This window comes from Sorex fumeus, unplaced genomic scaffold (assembly GCF_029834395.1).
Source record: "Sorex fumeus unplaced genomic scaffold, SorFum_2.1 ptg000098l, whole genome shotgun sequence".
NCBI lineage: Eukaryota > Metazoa > Chordata > Mammalia > Eulipotyphla > Soricidae > Sorex > Sorex fumeus.
In genome coordinates this window covers 18,539,394-18,560,699 of record NW_026606155.1, presented here as the reverse complement: position 1 = coordinate 18,560,699, position 21,306 = coordinate 18,539,394, and the positions used below count along the sequence as shown (strand labels likewise).

The window sequence follows — 21,306 nt, the reverse complement described above, 5'->3', positions numbered from 1 at the left end:
TTGGAAACATCTACATTTAAAATAGAGGGAAATTATGAAACTTAGAATAGTAGCTAGCAATCTTCACAAAATGGGTTTATTTGGGGAATTGTTATTCAGGAACGATGTGAAAAACTGGATCATTGGAGTCGGGTTTAAGTCTAGAACTAAGTGCAGGTAGACGAGCTACACCATAGGGTAATCTGTACAATTCAGAACATCTCAGCAAAACAAAAAGCAATTTACAGATGTTCAAGGCATTAAACAATTAAGTTATGACAGACTAACCTTCCGATCAGCAATGTACAGTGCTTCAGCCAGCTTGGCAAAGTTTTCATTGATGTGAACGGTCTGCAGTCCTCTTCCATCAGCAGCCAGGCGTTTGTCTAATGGAATTGTATAACCCTAGTGCAGCAGCAGACAAGTCACAAAAGAGTAACAGAAGATTCTTAAAACTTAGACTTATGGGTCAGGAGATAGAACAGTGGTTTAATTCTTGGGTTCAATTCTCAGCACCACACGGTCCCCTGAGCACAGGTGGGTGTGACCCTGCATCAAACCACTGGTTTGGTTGATCAACGATTGCCAGTAGGACCCCAGGCCTGCTAAGCACGGCTTTGGAAGGCATCCCCTTCACCCCCCTAGTTAAGATTTAAATGCCAGCTAGTTCAAATGTTTTAAATTATATTTGCTTTCTTCAAGTTAATGCAATAGTAGCAACAGCCAACACTGTATGCTCTGCAGCTAAGGCTTGCCTCACTGTCGCCTTTTGGACTGTACTACTGTTGTTTCCCTTTGACAGATGAAGTTACTGAGGCAGAGAGCTTAGGTTATGTACCCATTGTCATACCTAAGCTTGGGTAAGTGTGGCTTTAAAGCCCAAAGAAAATAGATTTCAGAACAATAGATTCTCATATGAGGAACTAAGGATAACTGTGGACTGTAAAAATGACCAACAAATAATGAATACAACAGTCATATCAAAGGTGGAACAAGTGATAGTACTTACAGGTAGTTTAATCTGTCATTTAAAAAATTTAATCTGTTTTTGTGGGGGGGAGCTCCCATTTTACAAAAAAGGAAGTATTATAGAATGATCTCAAGAAGCCACATAATTGCAGATATAATAATCAATCCAAATCAGATCATTCAATCTTCTTTTTGTAGTAGAGTAAGTAAATAACTGGCTTTAAATAAATTATATTTAATTTTTGGAATAAAGTAATCTTCATCTATCAAAAACAATTATGAAAAATGATTTGGGAAAAGTGACAACAGTGGACACCTATTTCACAACATTTATAGCTCCTGAAAGTTTTGGTGATTTGCAAAGATAGGAAAGATTTTTACTTTTTATTTTTTATCTTATTTTTCCTTCTTTTTGGGTCACACCCAGCGATGCACAAGGGTTCCTCCTGGCTCTGCACTCAGGAATTACTCCTGGCAGTGCTTGGGGACCGTATGGGATTCTGGGAATTGAACCTGGGTTGGCCTCGTGCAAGGCAAATGCCCTCCCCGCTGTGCTATCGCTCCAGCTCTGGATGTTATAAACATAAACATGAAATTAAAAAATTAAAGCACTAGGGATTAGAGCTGGAAAGATAGGAGGAATCTCCAGGTTCAATGCCCACTACCAAGTGGGGAGCAACCCTCAAGCACTGTTTTGTGCCTCCAGGACCAAAACCCAAATCCCAAAACCCAAAAGAACAAGCAAAAATCCTACTATGTACCAAACATCTGCTGCCTAGTCACGTATCATTTGAAATGGCTTATTTCTTTCAGAAATAAATGTTAGATGTAGATGAGTTATTCAAAAGACTATCTTTCATACTTTTGACTTGTACTCATTCCTCCTCTATGTACTAATAAGCTATTTCAAACTATTTGGTTAGAAAGACTATGCGCCTTGACACACTGATGTTCACGCATTGACATATTCATATTCACATTATATCAAAAAATGTGACATATGTTCTTTTTAAAAACATTCAAAGAAATGAGGTGGGAATATTTTCCCGGGTGTTTTCCAGTAGGTTCTAATGTTAAAAAATTGTTTTTCATAATAACTTAATTACCTTTGCGTTTTTCCAGTTTGAAATACAAGGAGGAATCTTCCATTCTTGTTGTTCCTTAACAGTCATCTGAATTGGAAAAATAAGAGTGGAAAAAGAGACATCTTCAGATTTGCAATGTGATTAATTAAAAACACAAATTAAGTCTTTCTTTTCAAAGACAGCTCTATACAAAGTGAAACAGATTTAGTCAAAGGTCAAATTGCCATTTGTTTGATAGCACTATATGCTTATGTTTCTGTTCCCATAGTGATAATTCTAATAATTTATTAGTAAAAATGAAAATTTAAGTTATTTTGGATAGTTGAAGATATTCATGAGTATTCTCCATGTTTAAAGTGAGATGACTTGATATTAAAAAACAGTTCAGGCTGATGCTCTGATTTGATTTCTATCACCAAAATACAAAACAAACAAAATCTGTTCTTTTAATTAGGCAATGAAACAAACCTAAAAAAAACAAGCGACTTCAGTTATCAGAGACCTAATGATCCCATGTACTCATTTCCTAAAACTATTATCATCCTTCATTTCAAACAGCAGATTCTGTTCATTCTATAAAAAGCAGTAGTTAGGTTAATAATAATATTGTAACAAATTTAACATTTCACATAAATTTTCCTAAGTACTCTATAATACATTATATTCTTGAGTGGATCTCTTTTTGCTTTTTAAAATGAAATGAAAAACAAAAAAAAAAGAAAAATATCAAGTGTGGTGAAATATATCTACTATAAAATATCGACTTTAATTCTTTGAGCGGTTACTTAGAAAATCAGTAATGATTTGTACAAAAATAGATTCCAGACTATACTAAACATTACCTTCCGGCTAGGAGAATGCATAACAGGTGCAGGAGGAGAAGGTGGTCCCCGAGGAATTTTCTTATTAATTCTGAAGATAAGTCAAAGTAGATATACATATTAACATACATACATATATTTTTCTCCTTTTAATTACTTCATCAAGTAAATAGTGACCATATACACAGGACATACAAGAATGTAGCATGCATGTATGACGTGCAGCAAATATAAACAAGAATTACTGAAACAGTCGATCTTGTTGGCCTCACTACCTACTAATTACTTTGAAAGTATCAGTCATTGTATACTGTAATATACTTTTTCTTTCTAAAAATCCTATTTTTAAGGTACAACTGTCATGCTAAGTATCAAGGTTACTATTTAAGTTTCAATACAGGCATACACCTGTGAAGCCATCACGACAACTGATGAAGTTATCTGCCATGTACCACCCAAAGCTTCTGCATGTCTCTCGCCTGCCCTCCTTGCTCTTCTCATCAACTCTGTCTTCTTGTACTTTCCCATAGGTAACCACTGACCTTCTTCTATCACTACATTAGTCTGATTTTCTGGAGTTTTATGTAAATGGAATTATACTGTACTAAGCGTGTTTTTGTCTTGATTCTTTCAGCATAAAAGATTCACCCATATTACTGCATTTACTAATAGCTTATTTTTTTTTTACTGCTCATAGAATTCCATGCATAGATAAACCATAACTTATCAGTAATCTACTGAGAGACAAATCGGACAATTTTTCTTCCTTTTCCCCCCACCGATTTTTTGGGGACATACCCAGTGCTCAGGGAACCATATGAGGTGCCAGGGATGATGGCAGTGTGCAATGCCAAGTGCCCTATGCACTATATTACCCACACTCAGGCCCTGATGTGTTTTTTTCTTTTTTTTTTTTAAAGAAGGTTTATTTTCAGGAAACCACAAACTTACTTGAATCTTGGAGGCTCCATGGGATCTTTCTGCATTTCCACCATGCGAATAACCCTCTGTTTAGCTCCAGAGTTGAAAGCCACCCCTTGTTGAGATGGAGTATATCTGGAGAGTACAGATAAAACTAAAGATGTGACGAGTTCATACGCCCAACAGGTATTTTACTTTATTCTATTTCTAATCTTGTCTATAGTTTCAATTCCTTTCACAAGGATTTAAGAGAAAACTGAAAAATGTTTAGACAGAGATTATAAGAGATTAGAGTAAATAACAACTGATAATCACCAGCAAAATGTAAACTAGTTTGCAACAATGCATCCCTGTTTTCCACCACAGAAGGCCAAGTTCAACTTCAGAGATAAGAGTTCTATAAAACAGTACTATTTTTAAGTTGACATTTGAGGGAAAAAATGCCCCAAAATATTGTCAAGAGGTAACTTAAAGTGAATAGCTTTGCACTAATCATAGGCTATAACTCAGAAAAAGAATAATGGCATCAATTCTGCATTTTTCCTTTCTAAAAGTTATTATAATAATGTTTATCATTATAACATAAATTATATTTAAATAGCATACAATCATAACAGCATACTGTCACTGCCACTGTCACTGTCCTCCTGTTGTTCATCGGTTTGCTCAAGCAAACCCAGTAACGTCTTCATTGTGAGACTTATTACTGTGTTTGGCATATCAAATACATCACGGGGAGCTTGCCAGGCTTTGCCGTGCGGGCAAGACACTCTCAGTAGCTTGCCGGGCACTCCGAGAGGGGAGGAGGAACCGAACTTGGGCTGGCAATGTTGGCTGCGTGGAAGGCAAATGCCCTACCCGCTGTGCTACCGCTCCAGCCCATAACAGCTTACTAAATATATTAACGCCACTTATGAAAACAACATATTATAAAGTCTATTATGTATAAATGTAAAGCTATAAATAATTGTGGGATAGATCATATTCCACATTAATTTCCATAAACAAAAATATATTTTGGATATAATAAGGTAATTTTTGGGGGGGGGGGCTTTCTGAGGTACACCTAGAGATTCTCTGGCTCTGCACTCAGGAATTACTTCTGGCGGTGCTCAGGGAACCATATGGGATGCTGGGGATCGAACCTGGGTCAGCAGCATGTAAGGCTAACCCTACCTGCTGTACTATTGCTCCAGTCCCAAATAAGCTAAAATCTTAAAAATGGCTGTCTTGGACCAAGGAGATGGCTCAGAAGGCTGAGCACAGACTCAGCATGCAGGAGGCCCAGGTTCAATTCCTGGCACTGCAGAGTCCTTCGAACGCAATGGGACTAGTCCCCAAACACCACCAAGTGTGGCCCTCAAAGAAACAAAAATGGCTATCTTAAGAAGCCTGGGCTGTGGTTCAAGAGGTAGAGCACATGCTTAGTACTTGCAAGCACCCAGCACCGCACCGCAAACACAACCTTCCAAGCAGACTGCTCTGTGTGGCCCCTATAAAAACAAGCAAAACTTCAAACTGCATTTGTGATTAAGGAGAATAATGGGGGAAAAAACCAAAACACAAAGTAGAATCACCACCCCCCAATCATGTTCAACATGATACCAAGACTCCCAGGCACAATTCCTACCGGATATACTGAGCAGGAGCCAGCTTATCAGCCGCTCGAACAGGCATGGCTGCAGCCACCTTCTGAGACACAGATTTCTCTAAGGCTACTCTGGTCTTTTCTGTTATCTGAAACAAGAAATCACCACAATGAGTGAATTAACAAGCATGGAAAAGTCGTCTAAAATAATCACATATAAAAATCAATTTCCACTGACCTCTTTAATGGCTTCCTCATCGGGTCTTTGCAGGTCTGGGTCATCTGCATTCATGACTTCTTTGGGAACCAGGTCACTGTATTTGCTATAAATAACCTAAAATGTTAAAATACAAGTAGATTGAGGAAAAGCAGACAATGAAAAGAAACTCAACCAATCAGTCATTCCACAAGACAACATGTCCTTTCAAGCATGTTTATCAATTTAGGACACAGGTTTTGTTTTTTTCCCCCCTTCTTTTTGGGGGTCACACCCGGTGATACTGAGGGGTTACTCCTGGCTCTGCACTTAGGAGTTAGTTCTAAAGGGACCATATGGGATGCTGGGATCACATGCAAGGCAAATGCCCTACCTGCTGTACAATTGCCCCAGCCCCTCATTCATATTTCTAAAAGCTTGAAATATACACACAAATTGCTGTCCTGGCTATGAAATTATAGTAATTTTTCTTCGCCCATATGCATTCAAATTACTAAAATCCAAATATATTATGCAACAAAATTCTATGCATAATGGGGCCGAAGCCATAGTATAGGGCATTTGCCTTGCACGTGGCTGACCCATGTTCAATCCTGGCTGGGCCACATCCAGCAGTGCTCAGGGTTTATTCCTGATTCTGCACTCAGGGATCACTCCTGGTGGTCCTTGGGGGAGTATGTGGTGCTGGATATCAAATCCAGGTCAGCTGTGTGCAAGGCAAGCACCCTACCTGCGTACCTTGGCTCTGGCCGCTCTGCTTTCACTTTTCTTGACACTACATATATCCCCCAATCCTGGGTCTTTACAGAACTGTTGGGGGTCCTCCAAGTGGGTTGTGCACAGTGGAAGGCCTCCTGATACCTGGCAGCCACCTGGCCCCAGTCACTCATACCGTACTCTACTTATACTCTGCTGAGCACTGCTCACAGTACTACTTACTTTTCCACTTCCTGTCTCCCCACTAAAGAATATCAAGTACAATAGCAGCCACTTCTTAAATTTTGTGTCAGTGTCCTTTTCCTTATAAATGTCAGCTCATTTAACCTTCAGATCAACCCTATGTAGTATGCAAAGAAAGATTATGTCTCAGGATTAAAGCTGATGAGGAATCATTAATTCATCAAAGTGTTTTAGTGTGCCTATCAATGACTCCCACAGGAGGTATTCAATAAAAATGTTCTGTACAAATAAATGAATTTTAGATATGCTCTATTGCATACTAAAAATGCTTACATTTTAGTCCCCAAGGAATATTTTACATAAGCTTTTTGCTTCCAGAAAAACACTTCTCTTGGCTGTACACTGGTATCTCTAGCTTGTTTCTTCTCAGGAATAAGAAAAGGGATCAAGTAAGAAAGCGGAGGCAATTTACAACAAAAGGTGCACTACTGATTTATTTGTGAGCTATTAATGTCACCATCCCCTCGGTGTTCTTTTGGTGAAGCAAGATAGCTTGTTTTGGGGACAAGCGTGGTGGTGCTCAGGGGCTACTCTTGGCTTTGCACTCAAAAACTACTCTTGGTGAGCTTGGGGAAACCACATGGGGTGCTGGAGATTGAATCCAGGTGGGCCACGAGCAAGGCAAGTAAGTGTCCCACCCGCTGAACTATCTCGACAGCCAGCCCCGAAGCAAGATGGTGATTTATTTTATTGAAACTTATTTAGAAAGATGTGAGGATAGAGAAAGAGAAAAATTCATGTTTGAGAGAGCATATAGGTTTCTCCAGAGTGGAAATAGGCAAGCAAAGAAACACTGAGCCAAGCAAGCGAGGTATGTGTTCAAGGAAAAACAGGGGCTTGACAAAGCAAGCCTTGGGACTCATTTTGGAAGGGATCCTAAAGCTTCCAAAAGTGAGAAGACAAGGCTCAGTGCAAGGTTTCATGGCTTATCTTTTTTTTGGGGGGGTCACATCTGGCAATGTACAGGGGTTACTCCTGGCTTTGCACTCAGGAATTACTCCTGGCGGTACTTGGGGTACCATATTGGATGCTGGGAATCGAACCTGCATTGGCCGCGTGCAAGGCGAACGCCCTACACGCTGTGCTATTGTTCCAGCCCCTATAATTTATTTTTGATTGCAAAATTTTTATTTCTTTTCAAGATGAAAACATCTACAAAAATTTAAATTACATGACAATACTCTAGAAAATGAACCAAGACAATGAAGAGTTAATTACTTTTACACAGCAATCGTTGCAGAAAGGAATGCTAAGTAAATGGCACCCTGGTAGTCATATGTGCTCAACATAGAGTCTCAGTACTCATTTAGCATACGAGAGCCATTTGCTGCTGCTTATTTGGGTACTCCAAAGTTAATAACCCTTTAAATGAGCATCAGTAAGATCCTAGCCTCTCGGAAAGCTTGAGTGAAGGACATCTGAAGAGCAAGATTCCTCTATGGCAAGTAACCATAAAACACCAAATTTTTGCTGCTTGAGAAGCAAATGTGAAGAAATACATCCCAGAAAGCTAAAGAGTCAAGGAGAATTATATGAAAAATACACTATGACTCTTGAAGGTACTAAATGCATAAATAAGCTTTGTGGCAAGATAAAGCAATAATCTGCCTGTGAAATAGGGCTCTGGGGGCCACACACAGTGGTGATCCGTGGACCATGTGGTGCTAGGGACTGAACCAGGGACTAACGCAGATGAAGTATGCTCTAGTCCTGTGAGGAATCTAACCAACCTTCAACGATGAAGAATATTTTGTTTTCATTTGATTTCACATATTTAGTCAATAACATCAATAACAAGTGCAAGTGTCATAAACAGACCTGTGCACAAAATGTCTGAGTTAGTGAAATGTAACCCAGCTGAAGACACAGAAGAGTATAAGTACATTAGTACAGAAGGCATGAAAAGGAAAACAAAACAAACCAGTTACAGCCTGAGATATAAACTGTTTAACTGTGGGTCGGGAGAGAGTACAGCAGGCAGGGTGCTTGACTTGCACGCAGCTGACTTGGGTTCTGTGCCTGGCATCCTGAGCACCCGTCAGGAATGATCTCTGAAGGGAGAGCCAAGAATTAAGCCCTGAGCCCCAGTGTGGCCTAAAAACAAAAAAACCCCAAACAAAACCAAACAAAAACCCCACAGAAACTGTGTAACTGTTACCTCCAAAATTTAGCAGCCACGATATAGGAGTAAAGACAGAATGGGTTACCATCTGTGCTATTTAGAAAATATTTGGGAGACAGAATAAAATTAAAATGTTTGGAGGAGATGGACAAAGAATAGGTATTCAACACTCAAGTACTCTTCAGTTCCGTTTCCCACCTTTCCTTTTCTTTCATTTCTGGGTCACACCCGCTGTACTCAGGGATCATTCCTGGCAGTGCACACACAGGGAAGCAGATGGAGATTGCTGAGTGCTTGGCAGGTGCCCTACCCACTATACTCTCTCCCTGGCCTGCTTCTTCAGTTCTAAAGGGACCGTGTACTTCTGTTTGGAGCATTCACTTGTAAGAAAGAAAACTAGGTCTCAAAAATAGCTTCTTGGTTCCAAGAGTAACTGCTCTGTAGTAAGATTATTTTACATCAACTTTTAATAAGTTCTGGGTTACACTGTAGGCCTAAGTTAGGTTAAATTATAGGCCTAACTCTAAATTGGATAGTGCCATCTTTGCACTTACAACAGGAAAGAAGCATTATATTCAAAATGAACTTAATTTTTAAATATTATTAATTAAAATAATTATTTGTGGAAGCACTCTGTAGCTATATGAAGGAGAACTAGAAAAAACTATTGACAGAACTAAATTTTTATTTTCTTTGGGTATTGAGGGGCTGGAGCGATAGCACAGTGGGTAGGGCATTTGCCTTGCATGCAGCCGACCTCCGGGTTCCATTCCTCTGACCCTCTTAGAGAGTCCGGCAAGCTACGGAGACTATCTCGCCCCCATGGCAGAGCCTGGCAAGCTACCCGTGACGTATTCGATATGCCAAACACAGTAACAAGTCTCACAATGGAGAAGTTACTGGGCCTGCTCGAGCAAATCGATGAACAACGGAGGACAGCGACAGTGACAGGCTGTTGAGTTGTAGGCTTTACTTTCTGGGAGGTCTCCCAAGCAGTGCTCAATTAGTCCTGGGTAACCCCACCATTCCTGGTCAACAGGGCAAGCCATTCAGTGCAAGGACCTGAGGATGTGATGTTGCTCAGGGGGCCTTCAGGGTTTTACCTGGCAGCATTAGGGACCCCCAGGACTATACCTGGCAGTGCCTGGGCCTCCAGGATTGGTGGAATTGGAATCCAAATAAGGTGCATGTTGGGAATGCATCCAGACCACTATATTACCTCCGTATTACCTCTGGACGATTGTAGATCTGGAAAATTTTGCTAGCATTTAAAAATATCAGTACTGGAGCAATAGTAAGCGTCCCCAGGTTCCATCTCTGGCATCCCCTGATCACCACCAGGAATAATTCCTGAGCACAGAGCCAAGAGTAACCCACGAGCTTCACCAGGTGTAGCTCAAAATAAAACCCCAAAATAAAAAATCAGTACTATATAATAATTATTTTCTACATTTGTTTTAGGGATACACTTGATGGACCTTGGGACCTATTTCCAGATCAGTACTTGGGATGGAACCCGTCTTCTGTATGCAAAGCATGTGCTCCAGATCCTTTAAGTTCTATTCCTGGCCCCCAAATAATTGTTTTATATATATATATATATATATATAGAGAGAGAGAGAGAGAGAGAGAGAGAGAGTGTGAGCGAGCAAGTAAATAAAACTCTAAGTACACAAGCTATTAATTTGGTGACTTCTGAAGTCATTAACTTCAGTTAGCCTAAGTATCCTGCTACCCTTCCCATAAAGTAAATGATTAGAGACTTTTCACTTCCACACAATTAACAATAACAAGAACAGCGCTGAAGAACAGCGCCTGCCTTGCAAGCATTTGGCCGTGAGTCGAAAGCCCTTGTGACCTCCAACTGTCGAGGAGAGTCTGGGCAGCTCTGCTCCCTGTGATCCTTGGCACAACCAGTGATCTGACTGACTGCAACCAGCTGCACGTTAACATGACTCCCAGTAAGCGCCACAACTAAAAGGAAGTGAAAATGCCATGGCTAGAAAGGGCAACTGCTGGCACGCACTTCCGTGAGACCAGAGAGTCCACTGCAAGTGCCATCACCCGTGCGTCTCAGCTAAGAGTTACGAAGGGTGGCCGCCTGCAAGCACATGTGCGAGCACTGCAGCCTGATGTGTGATGACTGTGATAGCTGAAAATGTGTGAATACCAGCCAGGCATGTGTGCCACCCTAGCCATCAAAACAGTGACACTACAACAACAAAGAAGGGAGAGAAGAGAGAGGTAACAACAAGAAACACATCTTAAATACTGAGAAAAGAGGAAATCAATGAGCAAGATACCTTGTCTTTTGACTGTCCTTGTCGAGCGATTGCATCGTACTTGATTTTCCCTTCAGCATCCACCTGAATGGCCAGAGCATTTGACATTTTTTTCTTCCGTCCCATATCCAGTGGATACTGGGCCACATGGATCTCTGGAAAAGCACCTCCATCTCCAAAATCCTACATACATACATACACAGATACAGATATTAAAAAATAAAAAGATAAAACAAAAAATCATCTTGATATTCAGAGCTTTCTTTTAACAAATCATTGAGCTTTTCTTATGCTAAATACAAGAAATATTGCAAGTAAATGGTGATCCTGGATCTTGTGGCATCCACATTCCAGTGAATAAAGATCAAAAAAAGAGTAATTTTGGACTTGTAATAAAAATAATAATGGGAATGGGGACTAAGTTTGATACTATCTCTGAGGTGGATTTTGAGTTAAGGAGCTGAAGACTGAATGATGAGAAACCAGTCATCAGACAATCCAAGGGAAGCATCTTCTAGACTAATGAAAACACCTGAGCTTGCTTTTGAAGAAATGAGAGTCAAGAGTGGTAGCAGCTTGGAACACACTGTGCTCAGGACTTATTCCAGGCTCTGCACTAAGGGATTACACCTGGCAGTGTTCAGGGGATGTTACATTGGTGAAGAAATTGATCCCAGGTCATCGCCTGCATGCAACACAAGCATCTGATCCACTGTATTATTTATCTAGCCCCCAAAGGCACAATTTCATTCCCTCAACAATAGGGAATTATTCCATTTTATATGCACACACATCCTTTTCTCATTCAGTTATCTGGGTTGATTCCATGTTTCAGCTTTATAGCTTTTCAAATGGGTGTTTTCATATCCTTTGGATAAATGCCTTAGGAATGGTATCTCACTGGATTATATGGTATTTCCTTTAAGAAAAAAACTTTTTTAAAGGAATCTCCACTCTTTCTATAGCTGCCTCAATGTACACTGAATTGATATTATGACTCCTTTTATTTGGGGTCGGGGTGGAGGAAGAAGGTGGGCTTACTCCTGAGCTCTGCAATCCAGGATCACTGCTTGTGAGTGCAGGAGATCATATGGGATGCACGGGATCCAACCTTGGTCGGTTGGGTGTAAGGCAAGCGTCCTACCTGTTGTACTACTACTCCAGCCCAGAATTTCTTCTCTCATCCTACATCCTCCCCAATGTTTGTTATCTCTGATATTTTTGATATAGGGCATTTTCACAATTGTGAGGTGGTATTTTGATTTGTGTTTCCCTAACAGTACCTGATGCTAACACTTTTTTCTGGCATTGGGTCATTTTGTATGTCTTCTTGAGGGATGTCTATTCAGGTCCCCCCCAACCCCCGCCCTTTTTTAAAGTTGCTTGCTTTGTTGTTATTGAGTTGTACGTGTCTTTATATATTCTGGATGCCAACTCCTTGTCAAATGTACAATGTACAAAAATCTCTTCCCAACTGCTAGATTTTCTTTTTCTGTTTTGTTTTTGTGGTTGTTTCTTTTACTAAATAAGTTTTTTTATTTGATGGAGTGTCATTTATTTTATTTGTGCTTTTGTTTCCCCTACCAATGGAGCTGAATCTCCCATTTACTTCTCTGAGGTTGAGGTTCTACAGAGTGTTCTATGTTCTCTTTTCTGTATTTCACGGTTTGGGAATCTAGCTCTAGGGGCTAGAGCGACAGTACAAGAGGTAGGGAGCTTGCCTTGTGCATGGCTGACCCAGGCTTGATCCCTGGCATCCCATATGGTCCCATGAGTCTGCCAGGAGAGATTCTAGAGTTCAAGGTCAGGAGTAATCCCTAAGCATGACCAGGTGTGGCCCCAAAACAAAACAAACAAAAATAATCCAGAACTCAAAAAAAAACTCACATGTGAGCACAATTCACAATAGCCAAAATTTGTAAACACCCAACTGCCCAAAAACAGACAAGTGGATAAAGAAACTATGGTATATCTACAGAATGGAACACTATGGAACCATTAGAAAAAATATGAAGTCATGAAATTTGCTAGAACATGGATGAACATGCAGAGTATCAAGCTGAATGACTTGAATCAGAGAGAGAGAGGGACAGACAGGATGATCACACACATTTGTGAAATATAAACACGGTAGAAGAATAATACCCACAAATAGAAATGAAGGCCAGGAGGACTGGTCCTTAGTAGAAAGCATGCCGTAATTGTGGGGAGGGTGGTTAGGTCAGAGAAGGGAACAGTAAGAGAATGGTAGAAGTGGTCACTCTGGGCAAAAACTGGGAGCTGAATGGAGGTAAAGTGATATGCACTATACCCTTTGAGTAAAGTATTGCAAGCCAAGTGCCTCAAAGGAAAAAAGCAAAGGATCTGCCACAGAGTCAGGCTGGGGTTGGGGGGCATGAGGGAAACTGGTGGACATTGACGGAGGGCAGTAACACTGGTGAAGGATGGGTGATCCAACACTGTAAGACTGAATCTCAATCATGAACAACTGTGTAGCTTTGAATCTTATGGTGATTCAATAAATACTTTTTTTTTAAAAAAAGGTTTCTACTAGAGTATCTTTTAGGTCAAAAGGGCAAATCAGTACTAAGAAATGTAGAAAAATATATTAAAATAAATCATTTGGGAGGGTTGATGAAAAAATTTTAAAATAACCACTTTAATAAGACCGCCAAAATATTTTATTAGATTCTGGATATATGTTTTATTCGGTATAATAAGAATCTCTCTCTTTTTTTCTTGTGGGCCACACTTGACAGTGCTCAGGGATATTTCTGCATCATGTGGTGCCTGGGTACCAAATTGAAGCTGGCCATGTGCAAGACAACTGAAATGCCTAAACACCTGCACTAAGCTTACTCCAGTTATATGCTTACTTCTTGAGGAAGGTTTGACTTTCTTTAAACAAACAATAAAGCTGAGGGAGATAATTTCTTATAAATCAGGAAAAAACTGTTAAAGCACTTCCAAGAAAGGTACTACCTGTACCTAAGTCATCAATCTGACACATGTTCAAATTTGCTAGGGTTTTCCAACTTATAATAAGTGCTTCAGAACTGTGGATGTGGTCATTAAGTTTGCCAGAAAAATCATAGCTTTTACTCTGAAAACTAGAACAAACGTTTTCTTCTAGAGAACAGTCCTTTCCCACAAAAAGCATTCATGATATGGTATTTCCAGAACAGCTAGCCATTTTGCCTTGATTTTCAAATAAGCCATTCTGCTCCATCAAGATATGAAGTCTTTCATAGTCAAGTGTGACAAAAAAAAAAAAAACTAAGAGCATTGTATTTTATAATGCAGAGAAAAAAACGGAAGCAAGAACGCAATTTCTATTCTACTTTAAAATAATGGCTGCCTCCCCCACTCTATAATTTATCGAGGTCAAGGGAACATATTCCTTCAAAGAGACACTCAATTCCTCTATTAGATAATACCAATCACCATCTTTCTGTGCCAAAAAGGGGGGCATTATAATCTCCTTCATAACCTTTAATTTGCTCTGCTTTTCACAATGTATACGTAAAATCAATGCCAATAGGGCAGGAGCAATTATACCGTGCAAAGAACGCTTGCCTTGCACATAGCAGACCACAAATGCATCTCTATAGATCCAAAAAAGTTCATATTTATCAGATGTGTATTAACATGTCCAAATGAAGAAAAGATAAAGATTTTCCTGGGGGGGGGGGGTGGTGGGAGATGGGTTGGCTGTGAAGGGTAGTTCCACATATATAAGTAGTAACTTAACTATGATAAAAAGCAATTTAGGGAGGAGGAGAGAAAAGGCATCTCAACATAATAATCTTTACATTTTCTTCTTTCCTCCATAATTTTCCATATTCTATATGGACTAATATGGATTTCCATATGCTGTATGGATTAATTCATATGCCCTGGATTAATAAATATTAGATCCAATTTTGTACATGTATGAAAATGAAAAAAAAGGCAAAAGCTTGGTACAATTTTTTCAATGCTCACAGCATGACGAGAAAAGACTGAGCTAGAGATAGCTCAAGGGCTAAGTGCATGCTTTGCATGTGTAAGAGGCCAGGTTCAATGTCTGGCACTGCTTACCCCTGCAGCCAACAAAACAAAACAAAACAAAACAAAACAAAACAGAAAGATCAGTCTTCTGAGGAGTATGTGTCTTAAGCACTCATCACCCAATTTCTACCATAACTGACATTCACTTCCCAAAATCCTAGGGCTTAACTTTATTCTAGAAGGGTATTACAACAAATTTCAACACAACAAATTCAAACTGAAGACTCATATTTACCTCTAATAACCGAGGTATCCAACCTTTCCTGTACCCGTATGGTGGAGGTTCCCTTCGGGAGGAAACCAGTGAGGTCTGTCGTGACCGCTGGGATCTTGCCTTTTCTTCAGCCTCAAGCTGGTCCTGAGAGAGCTGAGTTGGTGCAGGTAAAAAGCTATAAGCAAAGACAATAAAAGAATTAAAAGAAAAACTTTCATATTTAATTAGATTACTGCAATTTGACTCGAGAGACTATTTTCCTTAATACATTTTCCTTTGAGCAAATAAAGCAAAAATGTCAACGATTTATAGTAATTTTCAGTATCAATTTATTTTGCTTAGAAAGAAATGAATACTCATGGGCACAGAGAAATAATTCAAAGCTTAGAGCACCTGCCTTACAAGTGTATGGGCACCAATTCAAATCCCTAGTATTTTAAGTCATTCCCAAGCACGATCAGGTCCACCACCTGCAGCACCCCTCACCAAAATAAAAAAAAAAAAAGGGAGTACAAGCAAGCACAGTTCAATGATAGGATGACAGCAAATGGTATCCAAATAAAGTAATAAGAAGATACTTAAACTACAGGGTTTTATGCCTCCAACTTTCCTTTTTGGAGGAGTGAGCAGGACTCCTAACGTGTGCCCAGGATGCCAGGGGTCACTCCTGGAGGTACTGAAACAACCAGTCAGGGGATATTTCTGCAGTGATTATTCATCCTAAAAGTTGGTAGGGGGAGGGACTTCAAAACTACACTCAACAATGCTTGGGAGGTCACACGCTGCACTCAAGCCAAGCTAGGTCTGTGCCCTAATCCTGTACCCTATGGGCCCTCACAGTTCACCGTCAAGTACTTAGGAATCAACTGTTCAATATGTTTCTCATAGTGTCCTGGCTTATATTTCTTACTTTAAGTATCTTTCCCTATGGTTATCTAGTTCAGAACCCAATTTAAAATTTTAGAGGTCAAAGATTCAAAGCAGAATCTCTGAAGCTGTAATTTGCTATTCTTTAATCAAAGCAGCTTTCTTTACTAAAATGTTCTTAACTTTTAAGTATGATCAGTATAATTATAGAGCTACTCCAAAGTATCACAAAAGAATTCCTGTAGATGAATATGTTTAAAGGAAAAGTTAAGGTTCTTTTATGATCCCTTTGCTAGTAAGCATATTTCAACAAGCTGTATTAAAAAATGCTTATTGATCATATGAATTAGCTCTCATTTATTTACTGATTCCCTGGGTGCAGACACAGCACTTAGCAGGAAGAGACTAGAAACAGAGATAATTTACACTCTTTCAGGACAGACAGTCAAATATACAGTGTCCCACTTAACAATGGTCTGAAGTTTAATTAGTGACTTTTCAACTCTATAATGGCACAAAAGAAATAGACATTTAAAAGAAATCTAATAAAAGTCTTTCCAAGCAGTTGCAGTATGTATGATACTCTATCACAATGCTGGGCCACTAATTTACTAAATGATCTAAAGGGTAAACTACCAATACTCTAACCAATTACTAAAACCATAACTTAAATAGCTTTTTTTAAAAATTTCATTAGTGAAACACCATGAGGTACAGTTGTAGACTTATAAATTTTTGTGCTTGGGTTTCAGTTATACAATGATCCAGTATAAATAGTTTTTTAAAGAAATGATAAATGTGGTGCTTAAGTTACCTGAGCCTATGTGTTGCTGCCAAGCACATGTGTCACCCCATCTCCTCTCTTGAGAACTGTACTTGCACAATCAATATTGGGATGTGTACTGGGGTTCCCTCTCCACTTTGAAAAAGTGCTCTCCCCCATCCCTCACCTCCTCAAAACTGATATAAACCTGTTAGACTTAAAAACATTTAAAAAATCCTACCATACTCTATAGATCTGTTTTTATTTTCTTCTTCTTTTTTTTTTTTTTTTTTGGTTTTTTGGGTCACACCTGGTGATGCACAGGGGTTACTCCTGGCGCATGCATTCAGGAATCACTCCTAGCGATGCTCGGAGGACCATATGGGATTCTGGGAATCGAACCTGGGTCGACCGCGTTCAAGGCAAATGCCCTACCCGCTGTGCTATCACTCCAGCCCCATTTTTACTTTTAATACAGCATTTAATAGTTTCATAAGATAGTCACCACTTTATTACAAAATATACTTTGTGTGGGGCTGGAGCAATAGCATAGCAGGCAGGGCGTTTGCCTTGCATGCAGCCAACATGGCCAACCCGAGTTCGATTCTTCTGCCCCTCTGGAAGAGCCCAGCAAGCTACCGAGAGTATCTCGCCCGCATGGCAAAGCCTGGCATGCTACCCATGATGTATGTAATATGCCGAACACAGTAACAAGTCTCACAATGTTACTGGGTCCACTTGAGCAAATCGATGAACAAGGGGAGGACAGTGACAGTGACAGTGATACTTTGTGGGGCAAGAGGGGTATTTGGCTGACCCAGGTTTGATCCCCGGCATCCCACTGGTCCCCCAAGCACTGCCAATAGTAATTCCTGAGTGCAGAGCTTGGCATAACCGCTGAGCACTCCTGGGTGTGGCATTTTTGCCCCATCCCCCCGCAAAGAACTCCAGTTATCGTATTTGAAATGACAGATCAAAAGACTATTTACTTGGGTTTTTTTTTTTTGGGGGGGGGGGGATGGAGTTCACACCCAGCTGTGCTCAGGGTGCATTCCTGGTTCTGTGCTCAGATACCAGGGACTGAACCCGGACTGGCTACATGTAAGTAAGCACCCTACTTTCTGTCCACTTGGGGGTTGGGGAGAAAGCTTCAAGGATTGGAGTACGTGCACTGAATGCAGGAAGCCCAAGTTCATCTCCAGGGCTGCATAGTCCTAACAGCTTCAGAAGTGACCCGACACTTTGCCTGGAGGAGCCCACAGGCCTAGTGTGGCTCAAAAAACAACCACCAAAGACTATCTCCCTGGTACAGTTGTTATAAGTATTAAATTTAAAAGTTAATTTAACCTTACAAGTATAAAAAAACAAACAAAACAATCAACTAAACAACAACAACAACAAAAGTCCACGAACCACTTGGCACAAACCTGATTGATAAAGACAGCTGCTCCTTAGGTAACTGGACCTGCTCCATAACTTCCCAGTTTGGATTAGTTGGTACCCATCCACATTCCCACAGATCCTGTGTACCACCACTGCAACATCTATTACTGTATTGCACTGATCTAGTCACTTAGCCCACTAGTAACGTTCCAGCAGAACTACTTCTTTCATGCCTCTTTAGCAATTGCCTAGCATATAGCTAGTGTACATAAATTCATCCCATTCTTTGCACTCACCATGTTTACAGTTCCTCCAGTCTTCACACCATTTCTTAAAGAAAGTCATATCAGGATTATTTCCATTTGTTATTGCCTTTGTCACAAAATATTCTGCTTATATTTTTCCCCCTCAAGTGCTTTAATGGAAATAACTGCCCATTTTAGTGACTGCTTGCTAGCATTCATGTTTCTGCTGAATGACACCACCTGAGAGCTATTTTCTGACCTTTGTCTAAACCCAGCACTTGGGTAACTCTCTAGCCCTTTATTTTCATTCCTAGTCCTTATCACATGAAGTTGTATCACTGATTTGTTTACTCAGAAATGAACCCCTTTACCGTAAGAATGTAAAGCTCTGTGAGGACAAGGAGGCTGCTTGACTAAATACTATCAAATCAGCACTAGAATAGTGAGGGGCACCTGGCAGATCTTTAACAGATACAAAAGAATGGATGGAGGCCAAAGTTTTAGGCTTCTACCATAGTCGACTTTGAGTAAAGCATATACACAGAACACATAAGGACAAAAAGACAATTACGGAGAAGCCCAAGTATCAACCCTGGTAGAGGGGGTCAGAGAGAGAGAGAGAGAGAGAGAGAGAGACAGAGAGACAGAGAACAGCGGGTAGGGCGTTTGCCTTCCAGTCGGCCCACAAGAGTTTGATCCCTGGCATCCCATAAGATGTCCTGAGGACCATCAGGCGTGATCGCTGAGGGCAGGGCCGGGTATACACTCTGAGCATTGCTGGGTGTGGCCAAAAAAAAAAAAACCAAAACAAAAAGAACCCCAGTAGATCTTGGTGATGCCGTTTCACCTGGAAACCTGAACCCATCTCTCAAAAGTCACTTAGACCTCAATACCATCCCCACTCAAAAGTAACACATACAGAACTTAATTCCACCCCGAGACACTTTAAAGTAATTCAGAACTCAACACCATCCTGAGACTCTCGGAAGTAACTCAGCCCTCAATGCCATCCCAAGACTCTTGGAAATAACTCAGAACTTAACCCCATCCTGAGACACTCGAAAATCAGAACTCAAAACTATCCCAAGACTCTCGAAAGTAACTCAGAGGCACATATAATGCCCCCAGCACCTCCAGGAGTGACCCCTGTGCACAGAGCCAGGACTATGGCCTGAGCCCAGCCAGGTGTGACCCAAAACAAAAATCCACCCCCCCCCAAAAAAATCCTCCTATGCAAACATTAAAGATTCGAGAGTAAAAAAAAAAAAAAAAGAAAGTAACTCAGAACCCAATACCATCATAAGATTTTCGGAAGTAACTCTGAATTCAACCCCATCTAGAGACTCTCAAAAGTAACTCTGAACTCAACCCTGTCCTAAGACGCTGAAAGTAACTCAGAACCCAATACCATCATAAGATTCTCGGAAGTAACTCTGAATTCAACCCCATCTAGAGACTCTCAAAAGTAACTCTGAACTCAACCCTGTCCTAAGACGCTGAAAGTAACTCAGAACTCAACCCCATCGGAGATTCTCAGAAGTAACTGAAAACTCGACACCATCCCGAGACACTCAAAGTAATTCAGAACTCAACCCCTTCCCGATCCGAACTCAACATCATCCTGAGATTTTTGCAAAAGCAAATCAGAACTCAGCACCACCCCGAGACTGGGGATTAACTTAGAACTCAACCCCATCCCAGGACTCTAGAAAAGTAACTCAGAACTCAACCCCATCCCGAGACGCTCAAAGGAAACTCAGCACTCAGCACCATTTCGAGACACTCAAGAGTAGTTAACACCATCCTGAGATTCTGGAAAGTCCATTCAGAACTCAGCAGCATCCCGCGACTCTTAGAAGTAACTCAAGAGAGCTCACTCCAATCCCAAGACATTGATTAAAAAACTGCGCTCTGCCGGGGGCACCGTCCGGCACCACTCAGCGCCCACCACTCACGACATTTCTCGTTTCCCTTGGGTGCCCTCTTCCAATTTCGCCTTCCCCACCAGCCCCAGCGGTCACTGTCTCCTAAAAAGTAGCGACGAGAAACCTCGCGCCGATTCCCGCTCATCCCGCCTCACTCGCTTGGCACTTGGGTTCCTGCTCGCCAACGACGCATGCATCATCTTCCTTCCCTACGCACACAAGCCCCAAGACAGCGCTAACGATATTAATAATAATAAAAAATAATAATGGTGGGGGGAAAAAAAACACACCAAAACCCATCTCCAGGCCTGGGAACGACCATCCGGCGGCGGGCCCGATGCTAGCCCCGCTGGACGCCCCCGCCAAGTGTCCCGGGCGCAAAGTTACATAACTCCGGAGCGGCTTTCCCCGTGGGGGGGAACCACTCCGGCCCACGCGGCGCGCGGCCGGCGGTTGCTAAGGCAACGGGTCCAGCAAAAACATCGGAAGCGATTCCACGGCCCGGCGTGAAATTCTAAGGTCCCGCGTCCGACAGGGGGGCCGACCCCGCTGGACAGCGGCCGGCAAGAGCCCGGCGCCTCCTCCCAGACGCGGGGCCGGGGCGGGCCGGAGAGACCCGGGCAGACGGCGGCGCGCGCGTGCGCTGCCCTCCCCGCGCCGCGGCTCCCCCGGCCCGGGAAGCCACTTGGGAAAGCGCCCGGCGCCGGCGAGGCCTAGCTTGCCCCAGTGGGAGTGGGGCCAGCTCGCGGCGGCGGCGGCCCGCCACCCCGGCCCCCGATCCCTCCCGGAAAGTGAGAATAAAGAAAAGAAACATGGGGGGTTGGAGGGGGGGGTACTCCCGGACGTTTCCGTACCGAGGCCCGAATCAACAACCCACCTGGTGAGCGCCATCTTCTTCCGCTTCTTCCAGCGAGA

At 41.5% G+C, this 21,306-nt stretch overlaps 1 protein-coding gene across 1 annotated transcript in view; it reads right to left on the bottom strand.

The window, feature by feature from the left end:
• Positions 1-21,306, bottom strand: part of SNW1 (SNW domain containing 1) — a 28,236-nt gene extending 6,930 nt beyond the window's left edge. Inside the window, exons 1-9 of the mRNA XM_056133381.1 lie at positions 21,269-21,306; positions 15,230-15,383; positions 10,966-11,127; positions 5,602-5,697; positions 5,406-5,512; positions 3,806-3,910; positions 2,876-2,945; positions 2,055-2,120; positions 268-384 (exon numbers count right to left, since the gene is read on the bottom strand). Of these exons, the coding sequence (XP_055989356.1) occupies positions 268-384; positions 2,055-2,120; positions 2,876-2,945; positions 3,806-3,910; positions 5,406-5,512; positions 5,602-5,697; positions 10,966-11,127; positions 15,230-15,383; positions 21,269-21,282 (891 nt within the window). The 5' untranslated portion in view covers positions 21,283-21,306. The remainder of the gene's footprint in view (positions 1-267; positions 385-2,054; positions 2,121-2,875; positions 2,946-3,805; positions 3,911-5,405; positions 5,513-5,601; positions 5,698-10,965; positions 11,128-15,229; positions 15,384-21,268) is intronic.